Consider the following 23866-nt stretch of genomic DNA (forward strand, 5'->3'; position numbering starts at 1 on the left):
AGTAGATAGATAGGCGGAGGGGAGGCTGAAGCCCAGAGAATGGCCAGGAGGCCGTAGATAGGACACATGCAAACACAGCAGCTAAGGGTCAGAGCAATGGTCTTTGCCCTCAAAGATCTACCAAGCTAGGCCAGCTTGTCAATACATGGTTAATATTGACTTGTTTGGCATAGATTATCAGTACATTATGTTCTCCATCAAGTCAGTTTGTGCAATCTCATGTAGTCTCAGCTGGCCTTCAATTCACTATGTATCTGATGACCTTGAACTCATGACCTTCCTGTCTCCATTTCAATTATTTTTTACTTTTATCTTTTTTGGTTTTTCGAGACAGGGTTTCTCTGTGTAGCCCTGGATGTCCTGGAACTCACTTTGTAGACCAGGTTAGCCTCCAACTCTGAGATCCACCTGCCTCTGCCTCCCAAGTGCTGGGATTAAAGGTGTGTGCCACCACTGCCCGGCCCAATTATTTCCTAATTAAAAAACTTGTATGTCAACGTACAACTTGCATGCCTAGTGCCCAAGGAGGCCTGAAGAGGGAACTGGATCTTCTGAAATTGGAGTTATAGATGGTTGAGTGGGTTTGTGGATCTGAATTCAGGTCCTCTGGTCAAGCAGCAAATGCTACAAACCAATGAGCTGCCTCTGCAGCCTCCTTCTCCCACCTCTTAGAAGCCTGCCACTAGACACAGCTTTTCCATTTGTTTCTACGGTGAAAAATGTGCTTGGCTGCTGAAAGAAATGAGGACAGGGAACAGTGCTCAGCAGTACTGGTGATATAAATTATTAGTTCTAGAGCCCAAGAAGTAAGGTAACCCTGGTTGTTTCTGTACAAAAAGAGCAAGAAAGTTAGCCCAGTGTCAAGTGGGAAAGGGGCTGAGATCTAGGCAGTTCCACTGTCATATTTGGGATAGAAGATGGGCACCCCTACTTACACTGGGCCTCCAGTAGCCCAGGGAAACTTAAGACCTGTGGAGACTAAGACTTCATAGAAGTCAGAGGGACCCAGGTGTGTGCCTAGAGTAATTGTTTCCTACCGGTGCAGGCTGGAAGTGGGCTGAGATCTTCTTGTGTGTGTGAATCTATATATTTGTATGCCACATGTAGACCTGGTGGCCACAGAGGTGAGATACCTTCCAACTGGAATTTAAGGTGACTCTGAACCATCATGTGGGTGCTAGGAAGCAAACCCAGGTCCTCTCCACAGGTAACAAGTACTCTTACAGGGAGCCATTCGGGAACCATGAACAAGATGGGAGGAAAGGGATAATTACCACTCATGCATTTAATCCTCACGGCATTCCTGTGAGGTAGGCATTACTGTCCCCTCTCATGGGAGGAGGCTGACGCATCCCAGGTTAACACTCAGAGGTGTAGGACAACAACCAAAATGCCTCGGCAGGGTGGTCAGAATGCTGCTAACAGTAGTAAAAAAGAGCTGCCATAGGGATGGAACAGAAAACAGAGAGCTAATGGGTTTGTACTTGTTCAAGGGTATCTGGGGCACTCCTGGTACTTTCTTCAGGGGTCAGCATATCTGCGCAGGCTTCAGCAGACACCCCAGGTGTTGAGGACAGCTGCCTCATAAATCACAAGGCAAAGCATTCGCTGACATGCTCAAAGGGACCAGACCCTGCTGGTTTCTCCCCACGGAATCCAGCCACAAACCCAGCAACTCTTCTGACTTCTCGCTCTCCTGCATCTTTGTGGCCTTGGGGATTACAAGTGATTGTTTATGGTGATCCTCTAGAAAGATTCGTTTTTCACAAGGAAAGAACATATGGCTAGAACCAAGGGGTGGGAGTAGGAGTTTCCGGTTCTGAGGTCAGATGACCCAGGCCCCGTTGACTTGGAGCTTCGGGTCCTCTTGCAGTCCTTCTGCCTGCCGGGACAGTCGGGAGAGGCACTGTGCAGGACTAGATTTTTTCTTTTTTCAGTTGAAGCACAGTAATATTGGGGATCTGTTATCTTTTTATTCAATACCCTCTATTTCAAATGCTTCCTTTTGTTCCCCATTAGAAGAAATGTAGAAATAAAGACAGGCAAAGAATGGCCTTGAAATTCAGTGCAGAGATACGGTCACATGGATACAATGGGACACAGACAAACCACTTTGGGAGGGACAGGGATGCCTGCAACTCCAGCTTTAAGGGCCTCACACACCATTAGGCTACAGTCAACACTGATATGCAGGGACACAGGCTCCCTAGGCTGAAGGGGTGTGGGAGGAGAGTGCTGTCTTCACTTGAGAGCTCCCCACTGGTCTAAAACAAGACTTGCCAGCAAGGGTTTGAACTGTGTTAGGCCACCTGGGCCGCTAGTATTCCAAGGAGGCTGTCAGCTCCTGGCCTCAGAAAGTGAATGCCAACACAGAGGCTCATGCTCCCGGAGACAACAGGACACAGAAGGGTAGACAGGGATGGGTTTCACAGGTGCGCATGACAGCTGGGTGGCTGCTGTCCAACACGTAGAGGCTGAGCTGGTCACTGAGCTCAGTGTCCTGACAGCTTGCACTGAACTCCCCTAAGGATCTACACAGTACCCATAGGCAGTGTCCTAGAGAAACAGCAGCCCTCCCTCAGTAAACATTCACCATAGTGAAGGCTAACACACTCCGAGCTTCAGGAAGCCAGGTGCATGTCCTTGTCACTGTGTACAGACAGGTTTTGGCGCTTTACAGGCTGCTGGTGAACACCGCTCTCTGGGGAGTTTGGGGGACGACACTGTAAACATGACTTCTTGGCCTGATGGTGGCAAGGCTTTGTGCTTGAGTGGCTGCCCACAGAGAGCACTGAGGTAGATTGCGGAGAGCCCCCCATGCCACCATCCAGGGAGCTTATGGGACTCGAGCTGCTAACAGAGGAGTATCCTGAGGTCGTAATGTCCTTGGCCCGATCTCCCCGATTGCAGAGAAGGGGCCTGGGAGCTGAGGCTGGAGGTGCCTGGGTGCCTGGTGCTGGGTGGATCTTGTCCTCTGGCCAGGCCTCCTCATCACTGGACTCCTGGCAGCAATGTTCTTCTGGGTTCAGGTAGACCACAGTGACATCAAGGAGTCTGCTGGGAGCTGTGACTGAGAAAATGTGGGGTGTTTATAGCTTAAGTATTAGAACTTGGGACCCTCCAGCTGCTCAGGACTGTGGGGCCCAGGCTATTGCTTAGGTAAAAGCCTTGTCTGTGAGTTTGACTCTCTCAAGCTGGAAAGGTTCCCCTTGATAACTCACAGGGCGGCAGAAAGTGACAAACTGGTCACCTAACTCACTTTATCTGAGTGGACACAAAAGCAAGCAATTGGAAAAGCAGGTGAAACTTGCCTAAGTCAGTGTTCCTGGCCAGAACACAGGGAAAAGGACCTCCTGCAGTACACACATACACACACACACACACACACACACACACACACACACACACACACACACACACACACACACACACACACACACACGACAGGATCTAAGTGAGGTCCTTCAACCAACAAAGACCCAGATAGGGATGGTATATCCTCTCTCCCTGTTAGGTGGGGGAAAACCCTTGACCCGAGTGTTCGATACTTTCCTCAGTACAGTGCCAGATGGCCCTCAGATCATGTGTCACCCGCATGCCACATCCCTTCCCCAGCACGAGTGGCACTCACCATCACCCTCCTTCTCGCCTTCGCTCTCCTGGTCTCCCTCATAGCCAGAGCAGCACTCCAGGCTCCAGTCCAGAAGGCTGCCTAGCAGTGTCTCCTCCTGATTCGATAGCTCTGCGGTGGGTGTGGTGACAAAGCTGCCTCTGTCCTCCTGAAGGCTGTTTTCTCGCTTCCTGCAAGGTAGGGAGAGTCCATAAACCCTGGCCACAGATGGCAGCACCTGGAGAGCCAACGTAATGCTATCTACGTGTGCCTCAATGCCCACATGCCCCTGGCTCTCACCGTGTGTTCTAGAAAACACACATGAAGCTAGGGCAGATGTGAGCCCTCAGGGCAGGGCATCAACTGGAGGAAGAACTGGGCAAGGTTAGGCTTCAGAATAGGCCAGCTTTGGGCCCTGGGTCCTTCTCATAACTGGCAGACTCATCACCCTACAGGGTACTAGACACACCAGACAGGGACAATGCAGGGCCTGACTGCAGTCTGTCTTTGGGCAAGGCCAACAACAAACCTGCCTACCTGGGGTCAGGGCTAGAGAACTACAGAGCAGTCTGCCTCTGGGAGAGCCTGCTACACTCACCAGGCCTTTCTGCTGTTGTCTTCAGAGGGAGTGTGGATGTCCCATGTTACCCTGGAGGTCTCTTTGGAGGCCCCTTCTGAAGGGGCTATGAAGGGCCTTTTGGAGAGCTGGTTTAACACTGAAATTAGGCCCTTTAGAGGATCAGTGATCCACCTCCAGTAGGTACCCATGTCTGTCTGAGATGTCCCCAAGGGTAATCCTGTCTCCAATAGTTAAGTCAAGAGGACCAAATACAGAGCACAGTGCAAACTGTGGCTTTCTCAGGAGGACCCAGATCTCCTCCACTCCACAGAGAGGAAGATGCAGTGCAGATATTTGTAGCAGGTTTTAAAGGAGGTGAACCCCACACTGCTGCCTCCTCACATCAGAAGACCGGTGACTGAAGCCAAGGACCCACCATCACAGAACGCTCATGGCTCATAAGTCAGGTATCACCTAGCACCAACTGAAGGTTGCTCAGGAGCACACAGCGCATTGAGGACTCCCAAGGCAGGGCTAGCAAGGGAGGAGGCTGGGTGTCACAGGATCCACAACTCAGTGGGTGAGGGAGCTATTCTAGGACGTATAGCAAAGGGCTGGTCTGGGAGATAAGGACAGACACAGGGCAGGCAGCTAACAAAGATACTACTCAAGTCACAACCCAACTATGGTTTATGCCACAGCACGGAGCAGAGGGCACCATGATGAATAAGGGTGTAAGGGAGAGATCTGAACAGGATCTACTGTGTTCAGGTCCATCTCCCTGAAAGTAACAGAGATAAAACAAGACAGACAGGCTCGAGTAACAACAACAACAACAACAACAACAACAAAAGGCGATGCTTGGGAACAGGCCTCGGCCAAGCCCAAGCCCCTGGGTTGATCTGGAAGCTGCTGTACAAACTGCCTTAGGAAGCTTTTATTTCTTGGTTGCTGTGTCAAGAAGGAAACTGAGAGCTACCATCTGTGAGGGAGCGAGCCATGGCGTGGCTGCAGACAGAGTAGACTCACCGTTTGCTCCTCCTCCCGGAGGGCGAGCTGAGGAAGGTGTGGATCTCCCCTGAGCTAGGGAAAGATGGGGGCTCTGGGCTTTCCTGTTTTACTCCTATTGTACTGCACAAGTCAGCATAGCTCAGCACCTGTAGGGAGGACAGAGTGAAGCACCACAGAGCCATCCAGGCACCCATACCAGGAGCCTAAGTGACAAAGCGGGGCTGTACCTCTTCCCGGCTGATTTCCTCATAGCACTTATCCTCGAACCTCTGCTTCACGGCCGTCAGAGAGACTTGTCTGTAGTCTTTGGGTGCATCATCGTGGAAACTGGAAATGGACACAGAAGCTGACATGTGACTCCCAGAGAGGACAGCAAGCTTTCCTCAGGGGGTTGGTTTCCAAAGATCAGGCACAAGAGTGTTCATCTCACATAGGAGCAGTCAGAGGCTGAGATCACTCATGTGTCTATCAACGGTCAGACGGACAAAGGTCCATTCAAACACCAACACAACATTGCAGTTTGACCCAGAAATGGAATACTCAATCGAGAAGCCAGATTCACAGACTGATAGGTTACATGACTGCTTCATTCAGAGATGTCCAGAGTGGGCAAAGCCACGGATGCGAAGCAATGAATGGATGCTGGGGCCAAAGAAGTTGGGAGATTGCTAAGTGATGGCTAAAGAATGGGGTTTCCTTTGAGGGGTGGCGAAATGGTCTAAAATTCGTTGTACAAATCTGAATATAGTAAAAAAAAAAACTTTTAAGATTTTCAACTCCTTCCCTCCCCTTTGGTTTTTGGAGACAGGGTTTCTCTGTATAGCCCTGGCTGTCCTGGAACTCACTCTGTAGACCTGGCTGGCTTTGAACTCAGAGGAATCTGCCTGCTGGATTTATTAAAGGCGTGCACCGCCAGTGCCCAGCAACTCATAAAACTTAAACGATCAGAGTGGGTAGAGTATATTTAACATACATAAAACCCTGAGGTCTATCCCTAGAACCAGAAAAAATACACACACACACACACACACACACACACACACACACACACACACACACAAAACCCACCAAAAATTTCTCTCTCTTTCTCTCTCCCTCTCTCTCTCTCACACACACACACATATACACACACTCCTCCTTCTTTGCAGATAAACATCAGGTCACAATCAGTGGAAGTAAAGGTGGAGGGCGAAGACACCGAGCCTATGACAGTCACCTTGCTTCCTCAGCATGGTCTGGGCACCACAGGAGGAAACTGGGTAGCAAAAGCATAATAATACTGACAGGTCCTCATCACTGGAGCCCAGTGGGGAGGCAGGAGGGCAGAGAAGATGCTGGTGGATTATTCTAGAGCTCAGACTTTACCCTGGAAGCCAAGAGGAGGCTCTGGGCTGAACGGAAAGGACGTGCTATAGAGAGGCAGCCTCATGGTATTAGCACAGTCTCCACAGAGGCCAGCTCTCAAGGCAGGTGACCAAGTGCAGGGAAAGGACACTGGACCCAGCCATCAGCAGGTCGTACAGACGAAGGAGGAGCACCCAGCACTACCTCTGGGAGGAACACCGTGGGAGAGCAGCAGCTCAGAAGTACAAGCGAGGTGGGCTGGGCTGGGCCCAGGAGCCCCGGAGTAGCTGTGAATACTGGGAGTGGTTAACTTTCTGAGGGGAGGGTCCAGGCAGTGAAAGATGCCAGAACTACCTGGCTCCTCAGGGAGGAGGCCATGAGGACAGAGAACCAGCCAGCCAGTGCCGCGGGGAGGAGGAAGGACCCCAGGGAAGGAAGCAAGAAATGGGAGGAACCAAACTGCAAGCCAAGCTGAGAGAAGGCAGAGGCAGCCAGCCCAGTGTCCAAGATACTCCCTTTAGAGCCAGCAGCCCAGTACCTGTCTACACCAGCCCTGTACCAATGTCCCCAACCTGGGACACAGGTACGTACCACTTCCACATCCCCACCCACCCTCCCCACCCGGTTTCTTTCTTTACAAAAGTTTATTTATTTTTGTATCATGTGTATGGGTGTTTGCCTGCAGGTACATCTGCACCACAAGTACTGGGGCCCACGGAGGCCAGGAGATGGCACGGGAACCTGTGGAACTGAGTTACAGGTGGTTCGGAGCCTCCATGCGGATGCTAGGAACTGAGCCCAGGTCTCGTGGAAGAGCGTCCAGTGCTCTGACCAACAGAGCCGTCCCTCCAGCTCTACCCACCCCAACTCTTCTTTCTATGGTCCATCCCTGCCTGACAAGCTATCGGGACTGAATTATTCTTGTCTGTTTCTTTCTTTTTAAAAACCCATACAGTACATTCTGACCATGGTTTCCCCTCCCCATCTCCTTCCCACTTCCCACCCATTCAACTCCTAGCTTTCTTTCTCTTTATGAAACAAAAAGGCATACTAAAAAAGCAAGCAAACCAGAATTTTAAAAACTGTGTAACACACACATAGACACACACACACACACATACACCATAAAGACACAAACTCAGGAACCATAATATACACAAAGACCCCTAAGACAAAAATTGCCCTAAGCTATGAGACAAAAACAAACAAACAAAAAAACACATATAAAAATACGAAGTTCATTTGTGTTGGTATCCGCTGTTGGGTACAGGCTAAGGTTAAGTGTGGCTTGTATACCCTGTGAGAGTCCATTAGAGAAAACTGGTTTTTCCTATTCTGGCCTTTTTCTAAGTACCCAGAAAAGGTCCTGTGAGGTGAGCAAACACAGCCCACATAGAGTCTGAAGCACAGATGGTGGGCAAATCACCAAAGCAGAGATGGGTGGGCACAGGAGACTGGTAGTGGGGACACCTTGACGGCTGGCTTCCTCTTCCTCAAGAAGACAGGTTCTACGTGGACACAGAAATAAGTCCATGGGACTATTTCTAGCTCTGGGACTTTAAAATGCCAACCCAGGGGGCTGGTGAGATGGCTCAGCGGTTGAGAACACCGACTGCTCTTCCAAAGGTTCTGAGTTCAAATCCCGGCAACCACATGGTGGCTCACAAACATCCGTAACAAAAAATCTGATGCCCTCTTCTGGAGTGTCTGAAGACAGCTACAGTGTACACACATATAATTAATAAATAAATAAATCTTAAAAAAAAAAAAAGAAAGCCAACTCAGGGCTGACCAGACAGCTCAGTAGACAAAGATGCTTGCTGCTTAATTAAGCCTGAGGAGCGGAGTGCAAGTCCTAGAACCCACAAAAGGCTGGAGAGAGCTGAACTCTGTGAGTTGTTGGTTCATCTCCACATGCACACATGTGCTCACACATCCTATAATAATAACAACAACAATAATAAAAAATAACAATACTAAAATACTATTATTGTAACTTTAATATACCTTTTTTTTTTTAATTTGTTTATTTATTTATTATATGTAAGTACACTGTAGCTGTCCTCAGACACTCCAGAAGAGGGAGTCAGATCTCGTTACAGATGGTTGTGAGCCACCAAGTGGTTGCTGGGATTTGAACTCCTGACCTTCGGAAGAGCAGTCGGGTGCTCTTACCCACTGAGCCATCTCACCAGCCCTATAATACCATTATTAATAACAATTTTAAACGTCAGCCTCAGAGAAGACGTTTTTGGCATGAAAAATTGCAAGAGGACATGTGGACTGAGTGACAGTAGCTAGGTGATAAAGCGAAAGTCTGATGGTAGGAGCTAGGTCTCATCAGGGAAGCGCATCTTACGGAGCCACCCCCACCAGCCTCCTTTCTGAAAACAGGGTCTTGGTACACAGTCTAGGTGTCATGGAGCTGTGACAAGTGGCTCAGAATGACCAGGACTCACACTGTCCCTTAGCCCTCTCCAGTGTTGAGAGATGACAGATTCAGAGTCGGACTCACCACTTCTTATGAAGGCTCAGGACACAGGGTACGAGGTCACTGTAGGAGAAGCCAGTGAGGTCCCACAGATGAGTGGTCCAGGGCTGTGCTGGGGAGAAAAACAGGCCAGGATTGTCACAGCACCCCACAATTCCTACAGTTCTGGTAGTTCCGTAACATTTACCCAGACTCAGGCTTTTAGTCCCTTTAAAATACCCTTAATGATGGGCCAGTGATATGGCTCCGTGGGCAAAGGGCACATAGTGTCAAGCCTGATGACTTAGAACTGATTCTGGGAAGCCACATGGTAGAAGAGAACCAATGCCTGCAGGCCACTCATCCTCTGACCACGGCATGGAACGGGCACACACATGCACATAGAAATTAAATATAAATGTAAAGTCAAGATAAAAAAAACTATCTTTGAAAAGACTCCATATAGGGGGCTGGAGAGATGGCTCAGCAGTTAAGAGCACTGACTGCTCTTCCAGGGGTACTGAGTTCAATTCCCTGCAACCACAACCATCTGTTATGGGATCCAATGCCCTCCTCTGATGTGCCTGAAGACCTGAAGACAGCAACAATGTACTCATAATCATAGAATAAATAAATAATTTTTTTTAAAAAAAGACTCCATACACAGTATACACACTTGAAAAACTATGTACTGCTTCAGCTAGAACCATCACCCAGAAAACCCCCCATGCCTCATTTCTTTCTTTTTCTTTTTTCCAGACAGACTTTCTCTGTGTAGCCCTGGCTGTCCTGGAACTCACTCATAGACCAGGCTGGTCTTGAACTCAGAAATTCACCTGCCCTTGACTCCCAAGTGCTGGGATTAAAGGTGTGCGCCACCACTGCCTGGCTCCAACCCCCATTTCAGATCCATACTGCTGCTCTTTCTTCTCCAGGATGAAGGAGGGAGTGTTCATTTCCTCCCTTCCAACCTCTCTCATCCAAGACTTCCCCAAGATACCAGGTCACCCTCCACAGCCCCCAAGAAGGCCTCTCCTTACTCTGCCCATGCATGAGTCTGGCCAGGAGAAGGGCCGCAGAGGCCAGGCGGGCTGGGGCATAGATGGACAGGCTGGTGTGCAGCAGGGTGAGCTCACAGAGGAAGCTGCACAGGTGCTGGGTTCTGGGTGCGACGGGGACCAGTGTCAGCAGGACCTCTTTATAGTCAACCACGGTAGGGATCTAGACAAGAGGGAGGAAAATGCCACGTCTCATCCATCAGTGTTACACTGAGGCACAGCCCAGCAGGGTTTTGGCCTAGGTGCTCATGCTGGGGCCCAACCAAGCTCAGGGTTTCAGGGCAGCTAATGACACACCGCAGCCATGGCTTCCTGGTGCTTTCTCCACAGCAGTAGCGCTCAATGGCCTCAGCTTCCCGCAACAGCCACCCCGCCCCCCGCCCGCCCCCCCCCCCCCCCCCGTGACCTCAAACAGAAGAAACTTTTGCTCAAAGGAGAAAGTCAAGCCCTACTTACCCGAATCTTCCCTTCCAGGGCGGAAATGATCTCCCCCATCACGCGCACCAAGTCCTCGTATTTATACGTGTTGTCTGTGAGCCACACAGCCTCTCTAATCGTCAGAATCTCTTTGCTGATGAACCTGGAACGTAGAGATGGGCTCTCAGGCCTGAGCTGAGGGGCCATAGCTCAGAAAGCCTCAAGGCAAAAGCATGATGGGATGGCTCCAGACTCAGGTGGCAAAAGGAAGCTATGGAGCGAATCCACTTGCTTCTGACTATCAAAGAGCATCCAGGGGCTACAAAGAGGGGGTCAGAACAGGATCCTCAGACCCAGCAGGAGAGGCATGGCTACAGAGCACAGACAAGAATGTACAAGTGTCGGGTCCCGAAGAAGCCTGGGACAAGTCTCACTGAATACCTATAGCTCCTCCCAGCACTCCTGCCCCAACCCTACCCTGAACCTTTTACAGTCCAGGGGCTGGCCTTCCCTTCCAGCAGCTCTGACCCCTACATAACCCAGCCATGTTGGTATCTGTTCTCTTGGCCCGGCACCCCTCCGTCCAGCTCCCCTCTTCCTCTCTGCGTCTCCTTTTCCTTCTTCTCTCATGGCACAGTCTACTCTAGCTGTTCTCTCCTTTATAACCACCGAGGAGCTGTCATGTCCTGATTTTCATCCAAAAAACAAAAAAGACCCGACCCATGAGCGACACTAATTTAGCTCTTTATGACTTTATAGATGAGGGCTTTTTTTTTTTAAGGTTTGTTTGGCTGTGCTGTGGTTCAAAGCCAGGTGCAGACTCGCCAAGCTTCTAAACAACCGCTTCAGCTCCTGTCCTATCCCCTTGACTGCATCTGAGTACAAAGAATGCAAACATAAAGATAGGTGAGCTGCTGGAGCACGGTGGAGGGCTACACACAGCCCTCCCGGTGTAGGAGGGCTACACACAGCCCTCCCGGTGTAGGAGGGCTACACACAGCCCTCCCGGTGTAGGAGGGCTACACACAGCCCTCCCGGTGTAGGAGGGCTACACACAGCCCTCCCGGTGTAGGAGGGCTACACACAGCCCTCCCGGTGTAGGTGGGCTACACACAGCCCTCCCAGCGTTTGGCCACAGGAATCCTGACTGTTTCTGAGGCAGGGGCAGCCTGTTCTCTGCTGTCCACAGTACTAACAATCAGAAACACTCTGTTCCAGTGGTCCCACAAGCACCCTCCCCAGCGAATGTGGACTGCTGCTCAGCCTTGGCAGAAGGGTCAGCGGAGGCAGCAGCCTCACCAGCTTGCTGACTGCTGAGAAGACCTGGGATGTGAGATTCGGGTCACAGAGCCTATCTGAAGAAGACCCGGGATGCGGTAAGGTCAGATGTTCCCCCCTGAAATCCACAGTCTTCCTCCTGTGGTCACATGACCATGCTTCCTCTAGCTGGGACATGGATACTGGAAGGTGCTATAGTGTCTACTGTGGCTGGATATATATGCCCACATGGCTAACCTGGTAAGGAAGGTGGGCTTGGGAGCTTTGGCGGTGACAGGAAAAAGAACCACTCATGGAGCTCAGAGGGGAGCAAATGTGAGCGGGTCTCCTTCATGACCTTCATCCCAGTGGGCCGGATGTTCTGCCCACAGGTTCCTATATGAGTCAGGTTGATCCAAGAGTCACATGGGAAGAAATCTTACTAGATTGCTATGGGAGGGCTCAGCTCACTGTGGGTGGTGCGGTCCCTGGGCTGATGGCTCTGGGCACTATAAGAAAGAAGGCCCAGCAAGACACGAGCAAGCCACTATGTGGCACCCCTCCATGGACTCTGATCTGAGTTCTTACCTCCAGGCTCCCTCCCTGCTCAAGCTCCTGCCCTGACTTTCCTCACCAAGCTGCTTTTGATCATGGGGCTTTTTCACAGAGATAGGAACCCTAGTACACAAGCGAGCCTAGGAAGGAGTTAGCAGGGATGTGAAATGTGTGTCCTAGGAAACAGCAGACCAAGCTGGGGCCATCAAGTTTAGAAGAGTAAGAAAATGCAAACTACATTTTGAAAAGCGCCTTCCACATCGCTTCCAGAGGCAAATCTAAGCACAGCTTGAGAAAAAAAAAATGTAAACTGAACCTATTTGAAAAGCTAGAGCTGCCAGGGAACAGGCTGCTGTGTGACATGTGACATCCTGTGGCAGGCTCTGATGGTTGGGGGCTTTGGTGGTAGACTGGAGGATTCCATCTCAGTGACAGTTTATCTCTGATGACTGAGGAGGAAGGCACAAGCCAACAGCTACAACCAACTCTTCTTAGCAACTGGCATCCTTTGGATCATGGGAAAGTGTGGTCTAGCTTAGGCCTTCCCAAGTCCAGGCTCTGGGTCCCAAGACTGTGTGGGGGATACAGACCCCCCAAAGAGGTATAATCGACATACAAAGGGTCAACTCTGCCATCCCTTCCTCGCAAAGGATACTGGGATTGAAATTATTAACACAGTTGAGCCAGGTAAGGCACTTAAGAGTTATTTCCCTTAAAAATCAGCAGCTAGGACTCAGAGGACGGTGGCCTCTGCATCTGGGGGGACCAGCACATGAGCACCTCAGCCCTGCCCGTTGGTCAAGGCTCCTCACCGGGTACAGATGACCATGCAGGCAATACCCAGGAGCTGCAGCTTGTATCTGGGGACCAGCCTCCTTCGCAGGTACCGGTCTACACACTCCACAGTCAGGTGAAGACACAGGCTTGTAAAGTCCTTCATTGTGGCAACTTCCACCAACCAGTCGATTAGAATGTACCTGCAGAAAGAGGGCCACCCGTGAAAACTAGGACAAGCATCACAGCTGCCCTTTCTGCCAAGTCTGTTCAGCTTGAGCAAGTGGCCTCATCATTTTGAAACCACTGGTTTACCAACTCCGAGTCCCCCACAGCAACTCCCAGGAGGCTGGCTGGTGGGTTCACAATCTCTGCAGCCTGTGCCCAGGCCCCGAAGCCTGCACATCCCCAGTGTTCACAAATCCGAGTCAGCCCGCAGCCACCAAAGCACTGGGTGATCTCAATCCCTGCTCATAGGCAGTGGGTACCAAACAGGCAACACAACAGGGCTGGGAGCAGATCACAGCTCTCAGAACCAGACAGAGGGTTTCGGCTGCTCTGCATCATCAAGCACTGTCTGGGCCCTCGGGACAATGTTCTGCAGAGGATCAAAGAGCCAGAAATGCCACTTAAAGTAAGAGCCACTCAGTGCCTGCGCTGGTGTTCCCTCATCCAGCACCCCAGATGGATGCCCAGACACAAGAAGGCCGGCAAAAGTCTCTCTCTACCAGGGAGTTAAAAACCTGGGGAACGAGGCCATAAAAAACCCCAGGAGAATCTCGTAAGGACACCCTAGTAAGCCCAATGCTTCTCGGGCAAGAGATCCTTGTCTAAAGCTGAGGGGTTACATCAACAGGAAGCAAGAGAGAAAAGGCGCAATGATGTGGACTCTTGGGGAGACAGAAGGGGCAGGCTTTGCCTCAGCTCAGACTCATCGTCATAAGTCGAAGGAGGGATAGGGAGTCGGGCTGAGGTGGCGAGGAACAGGACAGGAAAGGTCTACTCCCCACCCCCACCCCCCAAGAAGGGTCAGGGGCTGAGGTTTAAAGCAGAACAGACTAGGAAGTTCCTCTAGGCAGACATACTTAACAAGCTTAATAATCCGACTTCTTTTTAAAAGTCATCATTACACTTATTTTGTGGGTATGGGTGGTAAGTATGTGCGGTTGCATGTATGACAGGGATGTGGGAGACAGAGGACAACCTTTGGGTGTTGGTTCTCTTCTTCCACGACATAGGTCCTGGGAACTGAACTCAGGGTTTCAGGGTTGGCAGCAATCACCTCCACCTGCTGAGCCATCTTACTGGCCCCAGTGATCTGTTTTTAGAAATCAGATTATTGGGCTATCAAGAGTTGGATTAAAGGCATGCATCAACCTGGGGCTTCCCAATAGTACTAGGATGGCTGCGCACAGAACCTCTGGAACCCACTCATCTCCACTTCCTCAGTATCAGGATTATAGGCACATGCGACTCCCTCAGACCTCCAGTACTGGGTACCAAACTCAAGTCACCATTCTTGTGCATCGAGCAAATTACTCACTGAGGCCACCTCCATGGCCCCAGGACAATGATTTAAAAAAAAAAAAAAAAAAAAAAAGCATTTACTAAACATAGTTCATGTTCCAAGCAGTGCTTGCAAGGGGCCAGAGGTTTCCCATCATAAACCAAAATTTTACTTGAAATTTCAGATGAAAGCTTAAAACACCATTCACATGTCCCTAATTCTAGGTACCCTCAAACACACTCTGCAATTTATTGTGTTATCACTAACGTTTGAAGCCTGGAATAGACAGTTGTGCTGGGTATCACAGTAGCTAACCCAAGGGATGGGATGGCTGGGATAGGGGTGAGGAGGGGTTCACCAGCTCCCTAGGTCTGACCTCTAGTCACTGAGTGGCAGAAAATATACTGATTATAAAGAGAGCTGTAAAGAAAAGGTTATATTTATAGGGGTTGTGGGTTAGAGGCAATTCATCATGAATAAGGTGCTGGGCTCAAAAATCTAGATCCTCTTCCATCCAAAAAACAAAACAAAAACCAAAAACCAAAAGTTGTATTTCAGCTTCAGAAATCGGAGTGATAAGTCTCATCATTTCATAATGATGATTTGAACAATTTAGCATGCTTTTCCGCTTTAAAGACTTTGGTGGCTTACACCTGTACTCTCAGAACAATGCAGGAGGCTAAAGTAGGATAACTAGAAATTCAGGGCTAGTCTAAGCTACAACAGGACTGGGAAGATGGTTAAGTATTTGCTGAACAAGTACAAGCACTGGCATTTGGATCCAGAACCCATGAAAGTGCCAGCTGTGTGTGGTGACCAACTGTGAATTCCAGCTGCTGTGTGTGGTGACCAACTGTTAACTCCAGCTGTTGTGTGAGGCTGGGTTGGGAGCCCCAGAGCAATACAGTGAGTTCACTGTTAGGCTAGCTCTGGTTTGCCAGAGAGACCCTGCCTTATTGAATGCAGTAGAAGAAACAATGGAAGATTCGTGACATCAAGTTTGGGTCTTATGTGCATGTACACATGTGTGCACCCTACATACATGAACACATAGAAATGGGGGGAAAAGTAAAAAAAAAATATCAATCAATGTGGAGCGGAAATACTTTCTTCATCAAATTACTAAACAGCTCACCCGCTCACAGATTGTAATCAGTTGGTAAAGCAATGGCCTGTTGCCCAGGGACAGGTAATACAAGTTTTGCTCGCCACCAGGTCAAACACAGCTCTTGAAGGTCTCACCTCATGGTGTCGCTGAGCCCCTTCTGCACAGAGAATATCTGCTGCTTGTTGACAGCCTGGGAGGCCTGGAAGAGCTGGCAGACCGACTCACTGCAGGCCTTCCCTTCCAGTCCAAGTTGGCTTCCACCTGCACAGGCTTTGGCCAAAGCCAGCTACGGGGAGAGATAAGGCATAGTGTAAGTCCTGGCCTGTCTGCTCAGAGGGGCTCAGCAGGCAGCCACACAGTACACACGGCCAGCCTGGGCTTCCTTAGCAGCATGGCTAAGAGCTCTAGGACTTACTTTTCAAACTAAACTAAACAAAACAAATAATTACAAATCTTTATATATATGAGTGTTTTGCCTATGTGTATGTCTGCACCATGGGTGTGTCTGGTGACAAGGAGAGCAGAATAAAGTGTCAGGTCCCTAAAACTGGAGCTACAGGTGATTGTAAGTAGCCATGTGACTGACGGGAAATGCCCGAAGGTCCTCTTGGAGAGCAGGCGGAGCTCTTAACCACAGGGTATCTCTCCAGTCCCAAGTTTTCTCTGTTATGAAATGGCGCATCGATGGCCTTGGAGTCAGATGAGGGTGGACTGAGATGTGCCAACACTTAGGAGACGCTGCCTGGCACCCACAGACTTCAGTGACCACTGTCAACAACTTTTACATTTCATCTGTGTTTTCCTAGGTAATTGTAGCTTGGTGTGCATGTGTATTTATGACCAGAGTTTATTCTCAGCATCTTTCTTATTCTACCTGGCAATCTTACTAGTTTTTCCATTTGGAGTGTTTCTGTCTGTTGAGTATTTTGTGGACCATTTGATTCCCTCCCTGCTGAGTTCCCAGAACAGCTGTGACTTTCGTCTACATGTATCCAAGGACTCTTTCTGCATCCAAGGACTCTCTCTGAGGTTCGTGCTCACGTGTCACTCATAACAAACACCTCTACATTCATTAGCAGGAACTACCATCACTAAAAATATCTTGGGTTAGAGAGATAGAGTAGGCTGGGATTCAATTCCCAGCCCCCACATGGTAGCTCAGACTGTCTGTAACTCCAGTTCCAGGAGATCTGACCCCCTTTTCTGGACTCTTCAGACACCAAGAAGACACAAGGAATGTACATGCAGGCAAACACCCATATACATTAAAAAACAAATAAATAAAATCTTACAGATGTTACTTATTATTGACTCAAAAACAGCAAAAAGATTAAATAGAACACATTAATGAGACAAGTCCCCAATAGCTCATTTAAAGCTGTAGCTCCAAATTCATAAACCGCCTGCCTCAGCCTCTTGAAGACAAAGATTAAGCTCCTATATTTGGCAAATGTTACCTTTTTTAACCTGTTGTATTTATTTCTTCTTTTCTGAGAATGATCCCCTTTTCTGATTTTGTTTTGAATCACAATATAAATATTTTTGGAGATAGAGGTTTGTCAAAGGGGTGAAGATCCACAGGCTGAAAACCTGCTGCTCTAGACATTGTCAGTGACGGATGGGGGAGGGCCCAGCCCATTGTGGGTGGGCCATCCCTGGGCTGGTGGTCCTGGGTGCTATAAGGGAACAGGCTGAGTAAGCCATGAGCAAGCCCCCATCCACAGCCTCTGCATCAGCTCGTGCCTCCAGGTTCCAGCCCTGTTTGAGTTTCTGGCTTCCTTCAGTGATGAACATGAAAGGGGTAGCCAAATAAACCCTTTCCTCCCCAACTTGATTTTTTGGTCATGGCGTTTCATCACCGCAATGGTCATCCTAACTAAGACTCCGTGCATGCGAGCAGTCAGAGGACATCTTTTGGGACAGCCATATGGCTCTTAGAGAGCAAACTCTGGTCATCAGGCTTGGTAGCAAGCGATGAGCCATCTTACTAATAACATTTTCTGTAAACCTCTGACAGTCTTAGACATGAACACAATATTCTGTGACAAGAGATCAGCCAGGACCATCTGTTGATATTTTTCTTTCCTACCATTTGAGATGTTGGATATCTACCATCCATGCGGTGGGGCAACAAGAACAAGCTTTCCCCATTGTGGCAATCTGCAAAGATGTCTTGGATTTGTTCTAAAGCAGCTCCCTCCCCCTGCTCAGGATGGAACCAAGGGCTTAGCCTGCAAGTTCTCTAATAGTTGGCAAAGCAGGATTAGCTGAAAGCTCTAAATTCTCCATTTCCTGCCTGAACGAGTAAGGCCAGAACTAACTAAGTAACCAACAGGGGCCCCACACACCCCTCCACTCCCAAGCAGCCTGGCATCTGTTCTCACGTAGGCATGGTCTACAGAACAATGTTCCAAAGTGAAGGGTGTGCATTGTGACAGCAGCAGCACTGAGAATTAAGAGGCTACCGGTAAACCAGCAAGGGTAGAAATGGGCTAAGATAATCGAAGAATTTCTGGGGTCTTCTTAAACATTCAGAACTACCAAACTCCTTTAAGGTGCACTAGGGGCCAGAGATATCTCAGAGGTTTAGGAAAGCTTACTGATCTCACACACGACCCAGGTTCAATTCCCAGCACCCACATCAGGTGGCTCACAAGTGCCTGTAACTCCACTTCCAGGAGAGCCAATGAATACCCTTTTCTGGTCTCCACAGGCATTGCATGCACAGGGTATGTACATACAGACAAGCATATGTATATAAATAAGTAAAAACTGAAAACAAAATAAAAAGACTCAGCTCTAGTCCCGGACCAATCTCACAGCTTCCCTAAGTTCCCCGTTTAAAGCCTAGGCGGTCCTGCCCCAAGGTTCAGAGAAAAGAATCCAGAGCTTGAAGTCACCTGTGCTTCCCAGCAGCCTTTCGCAGCGTAGTCCCTGAGTTTCCGGAAGCTGTGGAGGCATCGTCCGGGGTCGGACATCTGTCAACAACAGAAAGTTATCCTCACACAGCTATGTCCTGAGAGGAACTCAGAACTGCCCCACAGGTTTCTAAATATCTTCTCCCATACTCTTCAAGTACACTGGCCTCCCTAGACTTTACCCCCAAATAATGGTAGTCTTTTGGGGGGGGGGGCGGGGAGTAATAGTAGCTCACTAAGCAGAAACATCCAAACCTCTGAGAACCTAGGATCCGAAAAAGAAGCCTCCCCTTGGCTAACCAAATTTCATCCCAGGGCCATGTGAAACCATGTTTAATGTGGTCTATACCAGGGCCACATGAAACCGTGCCTGTGGTCTATACCAGGGCCACATGAAACCATGCCTGTGATCTATCCCACACCAGATGAGGTCACATGAAACTGTGCCTGTGGTCTATCCCAGACCAGATGAGGCCACATGAAACTGTGCCTGTGGTCTATCCCACACCAGATGAGATCACATGAAACCGTGCCTGTGGTCTATCCCACACCAGATGAGGCCACATGAAACCGTGCCTGTGGTCTATCCCACACCAGATGAGGCCACATGAAACCGTGCCTGTGGTCTATCCCACACCAGATGAGGTCACATGAAACCGTGCCTGTGGTCTATCCCACACCAGATGAGGTCACATGAAACTGTGCCTGAGGTCTATCCCACACCAGGTGAGGCCACATGAAACTGTGCCTGAGGTCTATCCCACACCAGGTGAGGCCACATGAAACTGTGCCTGAGGTCTATCCCACACCAGGTGAGGCTACATGAAACTGTGCCTGAGGTCTATCCCACACCAGGTGAGGCCACATGAAACCGTGCCTGTGGTCTATCCCACACCAGACGAAGCCCCACTTACATCCACCTTTCTGTCGCTTTCCCAAAGGAGGTATGAGCTGATTAAGCATCCCTGACGAGAAGACTCTTCCAAAAGGCTACGCGCCTGCTTCCTTTTCTCTTCGTCCTGGAGCGAGACCGAGCACAGAAGGTTCTTCCTCATCTCCTGCCCAATAGCCTCCCTCTCCCGCTCCTAGACCCTCAAGCAGTCGTACACAGTGCTGACTGATCACGGCAGAAATGAGGCTGAGAAGCAGCCAGTGCTCGGTAACTGACCAATAGGGAGCCTGGCCTCGGGGCTCTGCTCTAAGCAGCACGGACGGTGGCAGTGGTGGCTCTCACCGCTCACCCGCCTCCCTTGTCTTGCAGCATTCACTGGAAGCTACTACCTAGCCTACACCTGAAAAGGGACCCACAGATCACAGAGCCCGAGACAAACCTCAAGGGAGGCAGGAACTCTGTAAGGCCTATGACAGAAGAGCTGTGCCCACCTGGCACCTCCATCACTTATCCTCCAAGCTGTCCTGTCCACCTCCTTCCAAGGCAGTGTGGAAGCCTCAGGCTCTCTGCCAGGGACCCACCACAGGGCAAGGCGTGGCTCTGTATTCACCTCAGACAAAACTCAACTTACCTCAAAAAGATTTAGCACCCTTCCCAAGCAGTGTAGTATGGAAGCTTTATGACTCTTAAAAAAAAAACAAAACAAAAACAAGCATGATTCTCTGCAGACATTTCTCCCCAGCCCTGTCCGGATCTCTACCCCTCCACTCCCCAATTTCAGTTTCCAGCTACCGTTGTTTTATTCAGCTTAAATCTTTGGTTTCCAGCCACCAATACATTCACTAAGACACCCTCTTTTTTTCTTTTCTTTTTTCTTTTTTTTTTCTTTTAATTGTTTTCTCCTCTGGCCCCACTCACTCCGGCCCCACTCAGGCTATATTTATTTCATATATGTGAGTACACTGTCACTGTCTTCCAACACAGCAGAAGTCGGCACTGGATGCTCATTACAGATGGTTGTGAGCCACCATGTGGTTGCTGGGATTTGAACTCAGGACCTCTGGAAGAGCAGTTGGTGCTCTTAACTGCTGAGCCATCTCTCCAGCCCACTAAAGATACTTTCTACCAAATCAGTCCAAGATGCTTCTCCTACAACTACTCCCCCCACCCCTCCTCTCTTCTTTACAGGGGCACTATAGCTAGAACCCAGGGCTTCTAGAATGCTAGGTGAGAGCTCTCTGCTGAGCTGAAGCCCAGCCCCACACTTAGTCTTCGGCACCTCCACCTTGACTTTAAACGGCCCACGGAACGTGCTTCAGGTTGTCCCACTGAGACACTAACTGGACTTAGAGATGCTGTGTCCCAGGCCTTGCCAGGACTTACTCTCTGTAACTGACACTCCGCTCGGAGGCTGTCATGAACCACAGCCTTGCAGCAGCTTCCGGACACTGACCACGGTGGGCGGATGAAGAGCCAGATGAAGGGCTCAGAACCCGTATTCAGTCTCTCAGCCATGCTGAAGAAGCGAGAGGCCTTCAAGCCGTTCACTTCTGCGCAGGCCTCATCTGACACAGACACTGTGGGAGAAACAGGCAAAGCTATGATGTCTCTGGGGGATGGGAAGAGAGCACCAGTCTTTCTGTCCAAGTCTAAAAGCATAAACTACCACACTGCAAAGCTCTGGAGCTCTGTGGGGTGGGGCTCCACTTCTCTAAGACAGGCCCCCTTCTGGGGTCCTTCAGGAAGCTTGAATTCTGACCCTCAAAGGGATGGTGGCTCCTACATCCTCCACCTTCCTCCTCGAGGGAAATGACCCTGCGAATGATTGGAAGGAAAGGCTCTCTTAAGGATGAGAATATTCTAAATGAGAACAGCAGTGGTTGAAGCACCTTAGGAAAATACAGAAACAAACCAACAACCATGAACTTCGCATAATGTAGGTACAAGAACGATGTCTGGGTATGGTCAACTGACAGGGGGTTAGGGTAGGAGCCTCAGTTCTCCTCAGTCTGGAAGAGGCTGCCAAGGACAGGGACCATAAGCAAGACAGCAGATCTTTAAGCTGTAGGAAACTGGTATTCTATATTCTAAATGCTATACATCTTGAAGACCAGGGCAGGACAGAAGCTCTTTCCTCAGGTGTCTTTTACAGAGCAGCTGGCCTTGGGGCTAAGGATTCCCGTGGGACCATGGCTGCCTGTGGCTCCGTCCCTGGAGAATGAGCATGCTGGTTTCTTTCCAGGCTTCACAGGACGGCCAAGGAAGGAAGCCGTCTATGTCCATGCAGAAGCCTTGGTGTTACCTGGCCTGATTTGCCGAGCACCTCCTATTCTGGGGCTCTGCTCAGTCATCCTTTGCCGATCCAAATTAGGAAAGGGGGTGACTTCCTTAGAACCTATATCCAAGTGTCAAGGGCAGACAAAGGGCTGACCAGGAGCAAGATCTAAGCTGCCAAATCTTGGAAGGGCTGAAGGCGTCTGCTTAACTCAAATTCCAACACATGCAGGGTCTCCAGGACTTACGGCCTTCATTGTAGAGGTAGGCAATCCCCAACTTCACAGCAGCTTCAAAATTTCCCTTTTCAGCAGCCCTAAGGCAGTCAGAGCATAAGCCACATTATTTTGGGTAATAAAAGGTCATTTGACAAATCACAGCCCTTGAAGTTGAAAAGTTTATTTCCTGACTGAATTTTTTTTTAATGAAATCAAATACTGTTTATTGATTGCACGCTACAGTGTGGATGGACCCTGGTCCCTTTGCCAATCACAAAAGGTCAAGTACTTATGATCTGTTTACATGAGATGTCTCCAACTGCCAACTCCAAAGACAGAAGACAGTTAACAGATTGCCAAGGGCTTGTGGGCTTCAGGGAGACAGGACCATGCCTGCTAAACAGTAAAGGATTTCTTTTTAGGATGATAAAAGTTGGACAGTGTTCATTTTGTTCACAACTGTGAATACACTAAAAACCAAGCCCCACCTGAAACTCCAGTTCAAGAGGATCTGGCGCCCTCTACTGGCATCTGTGGGCATTGCACACAGGTAGTGCAAATACATACAAACACACATACATGCATAAAAATAAATAAATCTTAAAAAAATACACACACACACACACACACACACGTTATCCAAAATTAGCTCAAGCATGGCATACTGTAACTGGAGGTCTCTACGTGGCCTTCACTAGCAACTCAAATAGATTAAGGGTCTGGGAAGGAAGCGCTCAGGAGGAAAATCCTATGCTGTGTTAGTTTCTCAGCTGTGACAAGAAAAGGCTCAAGCTCAGTCCCCTGTCCCAAGGACACGCTCTGGGGCTGCTGGGGGTCTCAGACAGCGGGCCTGGTCACTGGCAATGGGGTCACAGATTATAGGTTTGCCCCACCTGGTTTGCCTCTCTTTCAGTCACGACTACAGCAGGGACATGAGTCATTCTGTGACCAATATATCAGAACTGGAATTACTCAGTTTTCAACAGAAGGAAAAGAAGGTTGAATACGGCTTCCATGAGAAGGTGACTCACATCTGAGTCAATCAGGAATAATCACAAACCAAGTGGGATCCTCTGGAAATAGGGCAGGCAGAGGAAGGCAACGGCGTGGCTGGAAGCAGGGGGCCTCAGTGGGTGAGCTCTCCAGTTTCCGGTCTCTTTCAGGGGACACGAGCCAGCACACAAACACCACCAAAGGCTGAAGGAGACCAACACTCAGAACACAGGCATACCTTTCAAAGAGCTTCAGGTTCTGTGGAGAAGGCCACAGCTCCTGGAAGCTGGCAGATGCCCACACACTGGCATGGTTGTCCACCAGGTACTTGAGGTGGGAGTGGACCTGCAGAGCAAACAAAGTCATGTGAGAATCACTGAAGGACTTCCCAAATCCTTGTTCCTGGAGGCTCCTGGATATGGGACACGCATAGACATGTCAAGTCTCAGCATGGTAAAGAACTCAACTTCCATGTATGAAAATAAGACTGTTTTGTACAGAGATAAGAAGCCAGAAAAGAGTTCCTCTGATGTTCTGAGGCAGAAGGAAAGACCTATGCTAAGAAAGACATGAACCTGGCACGGTAATTCACACCTTAGTACTCACTGGAGGCAGGGGTGGGCAGCCAGTCAGGGCAGAGGGTAGTGTCTCTGTCCAAGGGAGGGAGACCAGGAAGGAATGGGCTGGTGCCAGGCAGGACAGAAATCTGTCTTGTGCTGGGCAGTGGTGGTGGTCTATACTACAAGTTCACGTTAGCAAAACCTAGAGAGATGTCTCAACAAATAAAGGGTGAGGGAAGGGGACACAGCTCTTGCGTATCCCAACAGAAGTGAGCATGGCTTATCCTTTAAAAGCCAAGTGTGGCACTGTTCACCAAACTTTCAAAGCAGACCCCAACTTT

At 49.5% G+C, this 23866-nt stretch overlaps 1 protein-coding gene and 2 non-coding genes across 4 annotated transcripts in view; all 3 read right to left on the reverse strand.

Annotated features, from left to right (window-relative positions):
- Positions 1-1953: 1953 nt before the first annotated feature.
- The window catches only part of Ccnf (cyclin F), a 28180-nt gene continuing 6267 nt past the window's right edge, over positions 1954-23866 (reverse strand). The window contains exons 3-17 of one of the 2 annotated variants that reach the window (XM_006523554.1): positions 23204-23310; positions 22003-22070; positions 20864-21057; positions 20112-20165; positions 19503-19607; positions 18571-18648; positions 15805-15956; positions 13094-13258; positions 10509-10632; positions 10035-10215; positions 9040-9127; positions 5408-5507; positions 5199-5326; positions 3632-3801; positions 1954-3070 (exon numbers count right to left, since the gene is read on the reverse strand). In XM_006523554.1, the coding sequence (XP_006523617.1) occupies positions 2622-3070; positions 3632-3801; positions 5199-5326; positions 5408-5507; positions 9040-9127; positions 10035-10215; positions 10509-10632; positions 13094-13258; positions 15805-15956; positions 18571-18648; positions 19503-19607; positions 20112-20165; positions 20864-21057; positions 22003-22070; positions 23204-23310 (2163 nt within the window). In that variant the 3' untranslated portion in view covers positions 1954-2621. The remainder of the gene's footprint in view (positions 3071-3631; positions 3802-5198; positions 5327-5407; positions 5508-9039; positions 9128-10034; positions 10216-10508; positions 10633-13093; positions 13259-15804; positions 15957-18570; positions 18649-19502; positions 19608-20111; positions 20166-20863; positions 21058-22002; positions 22071-23203; positions 23311-23866) is intronic. The other variant, NM_007634.4, reaches the window with a different exon arrangement.
- On the reverse strand, positions 13251-13328 carry Mir5134 (microRNA 5134). Its single transcript, NR_039596.1, has one exon. It is a non-coding gene; the product is annotated as a microRNA 5134 (primary transcript).
- On the reverse strand, positions 19608-19671 carry Mir6965 (microRNA 6965). Its single transcript, NR_105930.1, has one exon. It is a non-coding gene; the product is annotated as a microRNA 6965 (primary transcript).

The sequence above is a fragment of the Mus musculus genome, chromosome 17, assembly GCF_000001635.26.
Source record: "Mus musculus strain C57BL/6J chromosome 17, GRCm38.p6 C57BL/6J".
Lineage (NCBI taxonomy): Eukaryota > Metazoa > Chordata > Mammalia > Rodentia > Muridae > Mus > Mus musculus.